General features: G+C 39.2%; 1 protein-coding gene across 1 annotated transcript; it reads right to left on the bottom strand.

Moving 5' to 3' along the window:
* Positions 1-1571: 1571 nt before the first annotated feature.
* Positions 1572-3650, bottom strand: LOC148164061 (uncharacterized). Its single transcript, XM_088024262.1, has one exon. The coding sequence runs from the start codon at positions 3648-3650 to the stop codon at positions 1572-1574; it is 2079 nt and encodes a 692-aa protein (XP_087880388.1).
* Between the last annotated feature and the right edge of the window lie 12705 nt (positions 3651-16355).

Here is a 16355-nt window from a genome sequence, read left to right on the forward strand (position 1 = left end):
GGTCTCTAAGATGCTGCATGCTAGCTATTTTTCATTCTCTTTAATTTACACATGAAGGCTTAAAGAGCTGTGGGCAAGCTGCTTCAAAGAAAAGAACATCACTGCTGAACCAAAGCTAATGCAAAATTATTTGAAAACTAGAGAGTCCTTTTAGCACACAATAATAGAGGAATGCAGAGCTTTTATATCACAAAATATAAGCTTCTGTTTGAAGGATTTTGCCCCTCTTTACTGTTCATATCAAGTACACCCAATTCATTTTTTAGTCAGCCCCCAATTTTTTAGGCTGAGATGGATGAGTTGGTCATGTGGGAGTATGATGAAAAAAATATTAAAAAAACAATTTTATTTTAACAAGAACAGACGGAATTTAGTTTAACATTTCTTGTATTTCCATTTATTTTGTGTAACGATATGCACAAAAACGTATGCAAGTGGTATGTTTAACAATCTTTGAGTGAATGAAAAGATAGAGTTTGTGTTACTATAAATTATAGTTGGAAATTTGATGCCTGAGATTGTCTATACATGACAGGAAAACCAGCACAAAGAACAATTAGTTCATCCTTTTGATTGTCTTCATAATCAATACCAATTTCTGGGGTTTCATTGATCCGGCCACAAATCACACTGAGTCTCAACTTGGAAAAAACCCAACACTTTATGTCTCCCTCTCTCTTTTGCTGACTGCCTTTACAAAGAAGATGTTCACTAAATGTTTGTGAAAGAACAAGATGAAAGACTGTTATTTGATGTAATTTCCCAGAAAAACAACAACAGCAATAACATGGTGAAATGATACTCTATAGTCCAATGTCATTTGGACTAATGATTTATTCTTTTGATTTCTTTTTTAAGAAAGTAAAATAAACCCTCAAACAGCATCGTCATCCTTTGGCACTTCTCTGTTAAATATTCTGGTGCGTGCTCAACAAATATTGAAGCAAAAATGGAAACACTATTTATGAGTTAACTTAAATTGTATCTATTGCTCATGATAAAACATATAGAGCAGGAGTTATGAACTGGGGTTCAGGGGTCCCCAGGATGGTATGGTGAGAGGGGGGAGTATCAGGGTGTCTGTGAAAACTGAAATGATATACACATTTTGGAGCATATTTTTCTGGGATGAGGTGACATAACAGAGATTGAACGGTTCCTATTTGTTTGAGCTGTTCTGAACGTTTTGTGAGTTTTTACTCCCGTTGTCCTCATGACGGCCCTAAGATGGCAATGTTCCTATTATCTTCCTATTACAGGTGAGAAAAGTGATATACAAAGATTTTATGTACCTTGCCTAGGGCATCGCGACCACTGAGGGGTCAAGCCAGCATTTGAACCCAGAAGTCTGGCTCTAGGATCTATATTCTTTTTTTTTTTTTTTTTTTCACGTATGCAATTCAATTTATTTGCTGTTTGGGTCTTTTAATTCCAAAGGCTTTACAATGTCATTTTCTTTTTGTTGGTATAATCGCTTTCTTAGTTCAAATCAAGGGACGATCCTGTGTTCTAAGCCATCATGACGATGTACTATTTAGCTCTTCTATGTAGCTGGAACACAGCAATTTGTTTCATTCCCAGGCCTTGTGAGAGGCTCTCTTGGACTCCAGTCCCTCCTGCATGGCCATGGTACATTCCCCTCGGAACCTGCCATTCTGTCCCGTCGCTTCGCATACCATGGGGATGCTCTCGTATTCTCCAAGCTTTAACCTGTACTTATTTCTGGTGGGCCACACAATAAGTTGGGGAGGGAGAGAGCACTCAGGTGGCAGCCTGATGATCCTGCCAGCCTCACGATAAATCCTTCCTTTGGAAGATGTCACAGGGCCCAGTGGACTAACTTCTTCAAAGAGGCATTCTGTCTCATACATTTCATCTTCAGCTTCCTCTTCCAACTCACAGTCTTCTGAATCCTTGGGAAGTACAGTGTTCAAGGCAGCATTTTTCTTCAATAAGTAGACTGTGTTCCCGCTTGAGAAGTTGCTCAGGGATTTCTGCTTCCTGCCTTTCACAGTTTTTTTAATCTTTGCACACTTTTTGAAGTTCTCACGATCCTCCTCCTCAGTCTCATCATTCATGGTCATTTCTTCTTCATCTGTTTTCAACTTCCCATTCCTGATGGTCTTCCATGATCCCTTAGTTTTGCAGTCTGGTGATGACCCTTCATCTTTGCAAGGCATTTGCTCAGGGGATTTCTCCAGCTCTGCATCCTGCCACCAGCTCCTATCACACTGAATCCCTTCATCCACCCTCCTGCTGTTCATCTGGGCCAACCAGGCAGGGCAAGGAACATACTTTGAATAGCTGTCCCTCTCTACCACCTCATCCAGTTCCCCACACCTGACTGCCTCCTCTTCTGTTGGCTTTCTGCTTTCTAGTGAGGACTCAGGAGATTTCCCATGCTCTGCATCCTGCCAGTGGCTCATATCACATTGAATGCCTTCAGTGACCTGGCTGAACCGGGCCAGGGAGGTAGGGGGAAGGACATAATTCTCAGCATAGCCGTTGCTCTCTACCACTTCATCTTCGTCCACATTCACAGCGAAGCCAGGGCCCCCACTACCATTGTCTGGCATGCTTTCCCCAAAGCTAATGGGACTCCGGGATTTGGACTCTAGGCTCAGGTCCTCAACGGCTTTATTGCTGGAACAGACTGGCCTTTCCTGCTGGAGCTTATTGCTATCTCCAGAAGACTGGCACAGATTGGAGTTCAGGGTATCCTGGACTTTATCTTTGTCTTTTGCTTCATCTGGAGAGGACAGGAATTGGGGAACAGATGCGTAGCCTTTTTCTTTACCCAAGTTCATGTCCATAATGGAGCCCAACTTTACCACCTCATCACGTCTTACATCATGACACTGCTCCGACCAGATAGTGCTTTCTTCATCTTTACATGTAATGCCATCTGCACCCTCGTGACGCTTACGAAGCACACTTCTACTTTCACGAGAACTGTGTGACATCCCACCGTGCTGCACCATGATGTCTGGCATGGCTTTACCATAAGCTAGGTCATACAAATGGATAGTTTCCTTCAAAGTCTTCCAGAACTGTGTCACAGGGGATCCTTTGCTCTGTTCTAGCCTCATTTTCCCTTTCCCAGATGCATAGTTTACTTGAGGTGATGTTCTATACACAGTGTTAAGAGAAGGGCTCTCACCATGTAGCTGCTGCTTCTGGGCAACAGATGAAAAAACCCCATCTGTTGGTTCAGGAATGTTGTCAGTTTCTGTGTCAATATTAGAAGTCGGGATACTGGTCACCATACCACCTTCTGAGTGGGTGTCTTGTTTCCGAGTCCAGTTTGCAGCCTGATGAGGTTCAGTCTGAGTCTCTTTCATCTTCGTTTTCTTTCCATAGCCACTACACTGCCGGAACTGTGCTGTGTTACAAAACACAGGTCTTCGGTTAAGCGCAGTGGGCAACGGGGACTGAGGGATGAGGAAGCCAGGAGACTCACCGAGTACCACTGAATATGGGAAATACAGACTTCCATTTCTGAAACCTGCCCCGGGAACAGAGAATGGATTATAGGTGGGATTCTGGTACCAGGGACTCGGGTAAGGCTGCTGGCCCACGGCATGCACATAAAAAAAGGGTCTGGCATTACCACCCTCAAAATGTGCGTTGTTTTCTGAAGAGGAGTTCATTTTCTAGGCTCCGCGACCTGGAGAGTCTCTGGCCTAGGATCTATATTCTTAAGCAACATAAACACTGGGCTATCTCTTGATGGAGAATAGGTTTTATAACTTTTCTTTTCAGATTTTTGAGGAATCTGTGACCTAAACACAATAAATATCTACTAGAGTAGAGGAGACAACAGAACCACAGAAATGCTGCTTTCGGGGCGCCTGGGTGGCTCAGTGAGCTAAGCGTCTGCTTAGGGTCATGATCCCAGCATCCTGGGATCGAGCCCCGCATCATGCTCCCTGCTCAGGGGAAAGCCTGCTTCTCTCTCCTTCTGCTGCTCTACCTGCTGGTGCTCTCTCTCTTTCTGTCAAATAAATAAATAAAATCTTTAAAAAGAAGAGATAAATGCTGCTTTCATTAGACATGCTATGGAGTATAGTGCAGGGGTTTGCCATAACTAAGGAAAATGTAGTCACCTGTGGTCACTTAGATGTTAGGCATTTTTAAAGTCTGCTGATAAATGTCCCAACCATTTATTAATTTAATCTGGCTTACCCAGGATATCGTATTGCACACTACCTATAATAAAGTGGGGAAAAAAGTGATAAGGATCAAGCTTCTGACAAGGCAGGTAAAAGGAATTGAGCAAAATTTGGGGAAAGTTGAAATTCAAGTAGAGACCATAGAATAAGTAAAATACATTTACTTCAATTGAGCTTAGAATTCCTGTTGGTCAAAGCAAAATGCAAAACATGATCAGTTACATGATTCACAGTTTCTAAGAAAACCTACCACTTCCTCAGAGGAATAACACATTACTTTGTTTGAAGTCAGTAATACATTTTCTTTATGAGTGTGTAGCAAATGCTTTTTTCAGTAGCTTCTCTTTGATAAATGTCATAACTGCCATGATGGGCTTAATTGTGTCCCTTCAAAATTCATGGGTTGAAGTCCTAACCCCCAATAATTCTGAATGTGAATTCATTTGGAGATAGGGCCTTCAAAGGTCAAATTAGCAAACTTCAATCTGGTATGAATGGTGTACTTATAAGAATAGGAGATTAGGACTCAGACATGCCTACGCACAGAGGAGAGATCACATCAGAACACGGTAAGGAGATGGCAAGCCTACAAACCTGGGAGAGAAGCCTCAGAAGAAATCAAATCTGCAGACACTTTAATCTTGGACTTGTAGCCTCCAGAACTGAGGAAATAAGTTTCTGTTGTTGAAGCTACTCAGTCTGTGGTATTCTGTTATGGTAGTCCTGGATGACTCATATAAGCAGGTGCCTTAAAATATTTTATGATAATCTATACTTCAGCATCCATCTGGTTCTTAAAAGTATTTTGCATGGCAGCTGAAGAAGTAGAGCAAGTTAGGTGAGGACAGCCCAGTGAAATTCTGAGGTCCCCCAAACAATGTAGTCCAAACACAGTGCCTTCTCTGGAACAACTTCATTTGGAGATGAGATTATACTACTCAGAAGAATGGATGAGCTCTGCGTGTGTGTGTGTGTGTGTGTGTGTGTGTGTGTGTGTGTGTGTGTATTTGGATTTGTGATAAAATATATTGCTGTAGACAGTACTTAAACTTCATGGTAAAGCATAAAATAAAATAGTGCTTCTATGTTGCTAGTTTAGGGTTAAACATAGACTACTGGGCAAAAGACTTAATCTTTGATGGAAATGGAAAGACCCTACCAAGGGCTGGGTCCTTGTAGTTCATGGTCACCTTGGCTCCAAACCAAAGGGAAACCTGCTCAGGAGCAGGAATTTTCATTTGAGAGTTGTGGCCCAAAACTGACACATAAAAAAAATTAATGAACGACAAGTTAAAGTTAAAGTTGCACATCATAGGTTTGTACAGAGTATTTTCAAAGCAAGAGTGACCAGAATCACCATGACCAAGGAAAATCTCATTAATGTAGGCATATAAAATGCAAATTTAAAAAATAATTAAACATAATGGTGATTAAATGTATAAAATGATTCACTATGAAAGTCTCAAAGTAATTTATGAATAATATTATAAATAATTGCATTTTTTATACCTCTGTTATAACATATGTCTCCAGGATTATAATTAGTTGTTGAATTGTTTGTGTCCTCACTACTCAATTATATCTTTGAGAGCATGAATTTCTATTTAATTTCATTTTCTTTTCTATCAGTGATGCTCGATATGTGTTTGCTGAATGATTGAATGAAAAAAATAAATGAACACATGAACAACTAAAATTTGTATAACAATTGGATTCTTAAGCTTTTCATGTATTATATCATTTAATAATAATTAGCAAAAAAATCTGTACACTTTTTCCCCTCATAACATGAAATTTGATGCTACCCAATTTAAAAAAAATAACATTTTGGAAGACGACTTAAAGGTGAGAAATGTTCTCAGTATAGTGTTAAGTGCTGAATACAAAATTATATATAGACAATCATGTGCGCATGCTCACACATGCAGAAATAAAAGGAAGTAGCCAAACTATTAACCGTGGTTAATACCTGGATGAAAAAATTCATTCTGAAATCCTCCTTCACAGTGAGATTTATCAAAAAAAATAGCATATAAAATTCACTGTTTTTAATGCATAGTTCTATGAGTCTTTTTTTGGACATGTAACTACAACAGTCAATAGAGAAAACACTTCCATCACCCCTTAAAGTCCCTAAATGTTCCATTGTAATCATTCCTCCTGACTTCACACAGCCCCCTCACGACCACTGATTTCTTTTCTTATAGCTTTGTCTTATCCCCGAATATCATATTCTGGAATTTTACCAAGTTTTGAGTCTGGCTTCTTTCATTTAGCATAATGCTTTTGAGATGTTGATGTTGTTACATGTATCAGTAGTCATTTTTTCTACTTGTGAGGTATATATACAATTTCTGTAGTGTCCTCTCATTTTGTTGCAAAACTGCTCTAAAAAATAAATTCTTTAAAAAACCCAAGAGTGGAAATGCTTAGTTGCATGGTGAGTGTATATTTAATTTTAAAAGAAACTGCTCAGCTTCTGCCCAAAATGATTGTACTATATTGCATTCACTTAGCAATATATGAGTGTTCTGGTTGTTCTATCTCCTCGTTATCACATTAGTATTGTCAGGTTTTTATTGTGGCTTAATACATCATAGGTACGACATGACTGCTGGCTGAGCGTTGAGCTGGATCCGGGCACTTGGAGGATCCTCAACCCCTCCCCTGTTTTTGGAACATGTTCTGCTTGCTTTCCAGGCTCCTGGAAGCTTCCTCAAGGATGCAGCCTTGAGATGGTGATGTGCTGTTCAAACCCTCTGGACAGCATATGTGACTGAACCCAGTTAAAGCCTCTATATAACCTTTTAAGATTCTGGTGGGCGCATGTGGAGATCTACTTGTTTGTAGTCCCTGAAGACAAGCCTCGTAAGTAAGTTCCCTTGCTTATTAAACCTGCCACCTACCAACCTGGAGTGGTTTGCCCCTTCGATTTCTCCTTGCTGACCATATATGGGACCAGGTTAGGAACCAACAGGCTTGTATTTTTATTTTATAATTAGTTTTGAAAAGCAGGAGATTTTATTTATTTATTTATTATTTTTAAAATATTTTATTTATTTATTAGAGAGAGAGCACAAGCAGGGAAGAGGGAGAAGCAGGCTCCCTGCTGAGCAGAGGTCCCCACACGGGGCTCGATCCCAGGACCCTGGGATCATGACCTGAGCCTAAGGCTGACGCTTAACCAACTATGCCGCCCCCCACCCCGATTTTTATTTAAATGAAGTTCAATTTGTCAATTTCTACTTTTCTGTGATCATGCTTTTTGTTTCATATTTTTTCCCTAACCCAAGGTGACAAAAATTTTCTCCTGTGTTTTTTCTAGAAATTTTATATCTTTAGGTTTTGAATGTAGGACTATGATACATTTTAAGTTAATTTTAATATATAGCGCAAGGTTCATTTTCTTACACATGGATAGCTAATTGTCCCAACACCATTTGTTAAAAAGATGACCATTCACCACAGAACTGCCTATGCACTTTTGTCTAAAATCATTTAACCAGAGCTGAATGGGTCTTTTCTGATCTCTTTATTTCAGCAATCTATGTGTTTATCCTTTTGCTTATACCATACAGTCTTAATTACCATACTTTTCTTTCTTTTTTTTTGATTTTATTTATTTATTCATGAGACAGAACGAGAGAGAGAGATTGGCAGAGGGAGAAGCAGGCTCCCAAGGAGCAGGGAGCCCGATGCAGGACCCAATCCCAGGACTCTGGGATCATGACCTGAGCTGAAGGCAGACGCTTAACCATCTGAGCCACCCAGGTGCCCAATTACCATACTTTTCTATTCAGTTTTGAAAGCAACTAGTGTTACGGCCTGAGTGTCCCCACAAAATTCGTAGGTTGAAATCCTGCCTCCAGTGTGCCTGCAATAGGAGATAGAGTTTTTTAAAAAAAATTTTTTTAAGATTTTATTTATTTGACAGAGAGAGAGAGACAGTGAGAGGGAATACAAGCAGGGAGAGTGGGAGAGGGAGAAGCAGGCCTTCCACGGAGCAGGAAGCCAGATGCGGGGCTCGATCCCAGGACCCTAGGATTATGACCTGAGCCGAAGGCAGACGCTTAACCGTCTGAGCCACCCAGGTGCCCCGAGAGAGAGTCTTTAAAGAGGTCATTAAGAGTAATGATGTCCTAAGGGTGGGGCTCTAACCCAACATGACTGCTGTCCATACAAGAAGAGGGAGAGGTACCAGGGATGGCTGAACATGGAGAAAACACCCATGTGAGGACACAGCAAGAAGGTGGCCATCTACAAGCCAAGGAGAGAAGTCTCAGGAAGAACCAACCTGTTGGCAGCTTGATTTTAGACTTCAGCCTCCAGAACATGGTCCCATGCAGTAATGGTGTGATTAATCTATCATTGCTTCATAATATTAAGTTGCAACCAGCCATGCAGTAAGTTCTTAATGATATGAAATATGCACCTTATTTGTCTTTGTGTCTTTTTTGGGAGATTGTGGAATATATATTTTCTTGGACAGTGTAATTAAGCAATATCTTAAAAAAAAACCCAACTCGAATGATTTAGAGTCCCTTAGGGATCAAATAAATCAGCAAATCTTCAAGTGGATAGTGGAAACAAAAGATCAGAGTATTTTAAAATACTGATTCAAAGTTTTTACCTTGCTTAATGCAGAAGATTTCACCAAATACTACAATTCTGAAACTTTACATACTAAAAAAACTTACATTTTAGACTGCCATCTGAGAGATCCACTTGAGAGTTAAAAAAAAATCATCATCAGTTTGCTAAACTTGACATAATAACGTAGCTCATTTCTTTATAAATATAGTTCTTGCTTCCATTTGTGGTTAGTGAGCAGTCAACAACTGAGGAACCACTACACGGTGAACCTTTGGCTGTCCTTCAACAGCATCCCGTGGTGTGAAAACACAAGTACAGGCCAGAAAATGAAACAGCTCCATTCCAGTGGGAGGGAATATGGCATCACCTACAGAAATAAGCAGTTTGACTAAGAGAAGAGAGCTAATTAAGGAAATAGTTAAACATATCTTCACAGGTGATTAACTCATGTATTATAAGCAAAGTATGTTGTCTCTGAGTTAATATTTGAGCCATTTATGTAGTTTTGATGAGTCGCCACTGAGGCTTATCTGTTGAGCTGAAAAGCAGGTCTAGGAGGAGCCGTGGACTTTAGGCTGAGGGAGAAAGGGGAGATTTGCTTGGGTAAATGGCATGGTGACAAAAGGGGAGAGAGAAAAAGGAGAATGTGGAAGACAGAACTCTGAGTTTTTCAGAGAGTGGTCACCTGGCCCTGATCCAGTACTCTGGGCTTGTATCAGGTCAGAGAGAGAGAGAGACACAGACCATATTAGAGGATCTTGGGTCATCAGGAACATGCAAAGATGCTGTGAGGACTACAGTCATTCCTCAACCGTTATAAACACAGAAGCCATAGGACCTCACGTTCTCTCAGAAAGATGCTGCTACTCTCAAGGTTTCCACTCAGGCAAGGATATCTGGAAGCTTTTCAGAACATAAAAGCAGGAAACTAGAAAAAAACTCAGGTGAGATACTCCTGGGGGTTCTAGAAATAACTCAGTGAAACCTTCCAGTAGAACAGACTAGAGAATCTCTATTATGTTAATGTGGGCTACTTCAAGTGAAATTTGGGTTATTAGTGTTACCCCAGTGGGGAAATTCTTAAGGCTACTTATCCATTAGATTTTTTTTTTTTTTTTTTTTAAAGCTAGGGAGATGGGGACTGGCAGAAGGAGAGGGAAAGAGAGAATCTTAAGTATGCTCCACATCTAGTGCGGAGCCCGATCTGGGATTCAGTCTCACAACCCTGAGGTCATGACCTGAGCTGAAATCAAGAGTTGGATGCTTAACTGACTGAGCCACCCAGGTGCCCTCCATCAGATTTGATCTTCACTGTCACTTCCACAGAGAAGCCTTTTCAGAATTCCCAGACTAGATGGGGTCTCTCATGTATATTCTCAGTATCATTTTGTTTCATGGTACTTTACCAGAGTTTGATTAAGTTTTTTATTAATATTATTCCCTCCATTAGACTGTAAGTTCCAAGAGGGAAGAGACTGCAAGCTTGGAACATAGGAGGTGCTCAGTATTTGTTAATATAAACAAATGAGCGAATGAATGAGTGAATGACATTTTTGCTTAAGCAAGTCCATATAAAATTCATTACTTCTTTCATGAATATTAATTAATGTTTGGAAAACCTGTTAGAAATTTCTCTGCGCATTTCTCTTCCGATAGATTTTACGTTGGTTTCTGGACCCATGCTCATGGTGGAGAGAGGCTTCATTCAGCCCCTGCTGAGGAAATCGTAGTCTGATTACAATATGACAAAGTAACTGGTAGAAACAGTAAGAAAATTCAATCAACAGATTAATTTAAATAACTGATGCCAGATAGCCAGTTGGTTTGATTTTTACCCCTCACTGAATTGACTTAATTAACATCTTGTTTTCATACTGTGTAGCTATCTCTATGTTTATTGACACACAAAATTATCATTTACAGTAAGCAAATGATCTCCCCTGAGAACTGGAGTTTGGCTGTCCTGTTACTCTATGTACTTCTGATTAGAATTTCTAACTTTTTTATATGATGTGACTTAATGATTTTGCTCTTGTTGGTGTACACTAAAATTTTTTATCAGTTTAAACACATACTGAACATAGAATATCTTGTTTCTAAATTTTTACACATACATATGTTTTATAATAAGCTTTGATAATTTTGAATGCTGGAAGAATTTATAAGTAGACAGCTATAAGTTGTGAAGAATTAATTCTCTTAGTTTCCAATGGCCTTATAAAATTTGATGCAATAAGCTACTCATGTCTATGAAATCATACTACAGATAACATTACTTTTCTCAATATTACTTTTCATTGATCTTTTTACACTTCATTTTTATTAGAATTAATATTTGAAAATAATTTCACTAACAATATGGGTCTTACTTCACAAGAAGTTATAATAACAGTAGACTTAGGTCATTTTATTCATCTTCTGATGATACTTTCGAATAGTACTTAGTGCGATTGATTTATAAGCTCTGGTGTTCTAAAATAACAGGGAATCCTGTTTGTTTCATATCATAAATGAGTATGAGGCAGCATAGGAGGGGTGAAATTCTGCAAATTGACATGTTTATGGGTCTAGTTAAGACAGGTAATATAAATGAAGGCAGTCAGCTAGATGTGTCGAACAGAACACTTGTTTTTGAAATGAAGCCCTTGTTACTTGGTTCCAGTAGACATGTAGGATGCAAAGACCTTCAGGCCTTGGGCTTCTGTGTTCCTTTTTTTCTTTTAACTTGCTGCTAAGAAGTGGATCTTAGTTTTTTTTTTTAATTTTATTTTCATACCTTAAAATCAGATAGATCGATGTGCAAATCCTGGTTCTGCTGTTTAAAACACTTATCTCAAAGACCATCAAACTCTAAGCATTCAATAAATAATAGCTGTGAATAGTAAAACTAGCACAATAGCTGTTCAATGTAAAATTAGAAAAGAAAACCTTGTAAGTTAGATTGATCTCCAGCTTCTGCATTGCTCAAGATTTCTTAAAACAGGGGCACCTGGGTGGCTCAGTCATTAAGCGTCTGCCTTCGGCTCAGGTCATGGTCACAGGGTCCTGGGATCGAGCCCCGCGTCGGGCTCCCTGCTCGGCGGGAAGCCTGCTTCTCCCTCTCCCACTCCCCCTGCTTGTGTTCCCTCGCTCGCTGTGTCTCTCTCTGTCAAATAAATAAAATCTTAAAAAAAAAAGATTTCTTAAAACGAAATGTCTAATTATACACCCTGGCCTGAGTGTGGGCATATATGTGTTCATGTATATATTAGAAAATTAGAGAAAGAAAGAGTTACTAGAATTTCTGGATAGATATAGATCAGGATAGGGTAAAAGCTGAAGACTAATGACAAAGAAGCATGTGTTCTGCTAACTCTGCGAGCATCCTACCTTAGAAATGAAGGGCCTGCTTAGATTACTCCATCGAAACGCATTTTTTAGTCGCCCATGTTTCGTTCCCTGAAGGGTCTTTCTGAGTGGCTGAGACTAATCTGATGAGTTAAGGCCTTAATGGCATGTGATTGCTTAACATGTGATCTCTTCCACATAACTTTTGTATTTTAACATAGGCCTTTAACACCTTTACCTGGTGGAGTGTGTATTAAGATAAGAACGACCAGACACAGGGCCTCACCTGGGAGGACACAGCAGTCAATGTCTGCGACTAGACTTGAGAATTTCAGGTACGGGCAAGGTCAGGGCCAAAACATTTTTGAGAAGGAAGACATTTCAATCCCCTTCAAATCTACATATGGTAGGGTTTATTAGTTAGAACTCCTTCTATTCTAGGCTGTATGCATTATATTAGAAGAGATTAATAATATGAATTTTTAACCAGGTGTGTTGCAATTACCTATACAGATTATTAGAAGACAAAAAAAAAAAAAGTGATTAATGAGTTAATTTCTCTTTCTTAGCTCCATTTTATGTTGGCTTCTTGTGCTTTCTCTGACCACATCAGTAACAAAGATCCCATCAGTTTTAACAAGCAGTATTTTGGAATCATTTTCAATTACAAGACCTCTACCTTCAACAGAGTCCCCCAAGATTTTTTGGAGTTCTTAGGGGTGCCACATACATGCTCACAAATTAACTCTCTGTTGTGTATACATTTTTATTTCCTTCTGTTCCAGTTTCTTCCCTGCTACTAAAGGCCTAAGACGGCTATGAAGCTGTGCCCCACTATTTGTCCCAGTGGCCGGCATCTCACTGGGACCATTTCTTCTATTGTGCCCTGAACAGCTTAATTTGGTACCAGAGTCACCTCCATGCCAGGCTGCTGCCTCCTCTGGGCACAGTATCTTTGACAGGCACTGCTCACCTCTTCACTCATGAGTTGGGGCTTTGGAGGTTCTGCAGTGTTACCATGCTCTTTGGAGTCCCTGGACCCTGGTGTGGGATTACATTCTCAGTTGAGATGAGTAGATCACTTCTCTTTTCGCCATTCTACTTTGTGCTCCAAAATTTCACAGTTTTAGAGGCAATCATCCTCTCAAATTTTAGTTATAGATCCTCTTCTCCTTGAGTCCAGACAAGGTTAAACCGAGGATAAAAACTCAAGTGAGGTATCATGTCTTGGTTAGAATAGACAATCCTTCTAACAACAAAGGGTTTATTTTGACGAACTCTGTATATGTGACTTTTCTTTCTTTAGGAAATGTTCTCGTCTCTGGAGTCTGTCTTTTATAAAGAGACCCCTGGCAGCTCCTCTGCTGACTGCCAGATACAACCACACTTGAGCAGGGACACAATTTGCAGTCCAGCTGGGCTGATGCACATCTTCCTTTGTGACTTTTCTTGGTACCAGCATTGGGTCTCTCTGCTTAGGTTTTCTAATTGCAACTGTGTGAACATAGAAAACCTGTGAGAGTATGGCTCTAAAAAAGACTTTTTCTTCCATTTATCAAGATCTATAAAACTTATTTTCAGATAGACAAATGACCAGCAAAATAAAATTATCTGTCTAAAAGGCATGCAGCCCAAGACCAGGCATAGAACTTTAATGGAGAAAATAAAAGGCCCAGAGGAGTCATTTTTATTTCTTCCATCCATGAGTCAAAATAGAATCTGAACACCATCTAAAATCTTATGTCTTAACTGCTAAAACAAAGCAAAACAGGAGAAACCTCACTACTGTTGTGTGATATAGTATTGATTCCCTATAAAATAACCATTCTGTCTTCATCCATGAGACAGAACCTCCATATTTTTCAGTGGCAATCAGACCAGCACCGAGGAATACAATGCTTTCAGTTAATCATGCCTCCTCTATCCCCTTTTGGCAATGATTGGCCTAGGGACAGGCATATGACCCAGTCTGACTAGGGAGATAAAAGGGAAATATTCTTCTGGGAGTTTTCTTTTCTTTATCAAAGAGAGGATGCGTATGAGGACTGCTCACTCCCAGTGCTTTGGCAGCATTCATGCTTTCTGTGTTTAGAAGTGGGCATTTTAAGATCAAGTAGTTAGAGCCCCAGAGCAGCCATCTTGGGATTAGGTGGAATTGGCCTTACGAAGCACAGGTGGTAAGATCCAGTGGTTAGACTCATAAAGCTGCTGAATTAACTCCCAAGCTACCAATCTTCAAATTTCATTTTAAATAAACAGGAAATGTTTTTATGGATTAAGTCATGGGTTTGCAAATAATGACCTGTAGGCCAAATCCAGTCCACTACCTGTTTTTTAAATGAAGTTTTATAGGGACACAGTTACCACGTTCATTTACGTCTGTTCTTCTTTCATTACAGTAAAAGAGCTGAGTAGTTGTGAAAGAGCCCATATGGACTGCAAAGCTTAAAATATTTACTACCTGCCTCTTTACATACAACGTATGCCACCCCTACACTGAGCCAGCACTAGCAGAATTTTCTATTATCGTCACATGAATTAATCTGAAGGGACAATCTTAACTCTAAAACATCTATGTTTGTTAGCTAATGACCACATTTTACACTTATATACCTGTTAAACCTTGACAAACTTTTTTTCTAAATGAAAAGCAGATTTTAGAAAAGGAAAGATAAAGTATTTAGGAGCTTATGTCTATGCTTTAATTCATCCCTAAACTCCAGCTAATATTTTGCACTGAGACGAAATCATCATCTTAACTGTACCTAGTAAGATTTAAAATAACTTGACTTTCTCTCCAAATGAGATGTTTGATGGAAAGGCTTTAAGGACCCAAGCTCCTGAGTGAAGCACTATTGTCACAGCTATTTCAAAATGACATTTATGCAACTATGTAAAATGTTCAGAGTCATTAAATAGCATCGCATGGCCACCAATTTATCCTTCCTTAATCATGTGACAAAAGACCTAATCATGATCAAGTCCTAGTTTCAAAAAAAAATTGCCTTTTTAGCAGACTGCCCTGAAGCTTAAATAAGTCAGATTGCTGCATGTACTCTTAAAAGGACTTAACACCAATTTCTATGCCTATGAAATTAAGAATTTTAAAGTGGAAATAGCTTGTGATGTTTCCTGGGGATAGTCTTCCATATGACAATAATTAACTAAGGCTTAATGCTTCCTTCCTGTTTTCTAATGTATGACAGAAATATACATTTAAAATTAACAATTGTAATGTCTTAGTTGGGCTGCAGAGTGGGGACTTGGTTATCTTTTCCTCTCCTGTAATTGTAGAGGGTGGAGTTTAGAGGGTGTGATGGGCTGTGCTCTCCATATATATCCTCCCTCTGCTAATCTCATTTCTACTCTTATGATTAAACTGTATTGAAAGATTTTTTCCATGATTCAAGAAGATTGTTTTTTAATATTTATTTTAATATGAAAGAAGGATATGCTCATTCATCATCAGAAATGTTGTTAAAACAGCACTTCTTATCAACCATTGATGATGAATGGGAAAATCTTTTCTTAGTACAGGAGAGATTATTACACAAATCTTTTTGAGTCTTGCCACAAATCTTTTTTAATAAAATTCAGCTCATCAGTTTGCAGAAGAAGAATGTGTCGTCAGTCATAAAAGGTTATAGTGACAATGGGAGACGTTTCAGAAGGCATTTTCTCCTCTCTAACTGTGCTTAGGCTTATGAACAGATAACAAACACAGCTAAAGTCCTATATGTTTTTAACAGAAAGAAATTTAGGATGATAAGGTTTGTTTTGAGTGGACAGCCTGTCATTTCATAAGTCTCTGATATTTATTTGCTGTCAATTGAATGTGTGAATAGCTGTAGATATTGGGAGAAGTTACAGTGGAAAAGCAACCAACAAACAACATTGTTTTAGCAGCTAGAGTAAACATATGTTAAATAAAAGAGAGTGCTGTACCCACTGGAATGACAACATTCATGCCCTGTTCAGCAGTGACTGAGAACCTGTTGTATGCTGGATTCTGATAGACCACAAGGGATGGCTCTGCACAGAGCAATGAGCCTGCTATCATGGAACCAGCATTTAACTGGCCCCAGGGGTCTTCCATTTGTCACTTGAGAACATGGCCAGTAAACACAGTCCTATTTTCAAGCATCCAAAATTATAGCAAAGTATGGCAAAAATATGCCTTTTTATTTTTATTAAATGAGTTATCTCTTTTATCTGCAGGAAAAAAAATGATGAGGCACAAATTTGAATTAGGTACTGTAGTCT

This window comes from Eumetopias jubatus, unplaced genomic scaffold (genome assembly GCF_037043125.1).
Source record: "Eumetopias jubatus isolate StellerSeaLion01/CBP00866 unplaced genomic scaffold, mEumJub1_p1.0 scaffold_6, whole genome shotgun sequence".
In the NCBI taxonomy this organism is placed as follows: domain Eukaryota; kingdom Metazoa; phylum Chordata; class Mammalia; order Carnivora; family Otariidae; genus Eumetopias; species Eumetopias jubatus.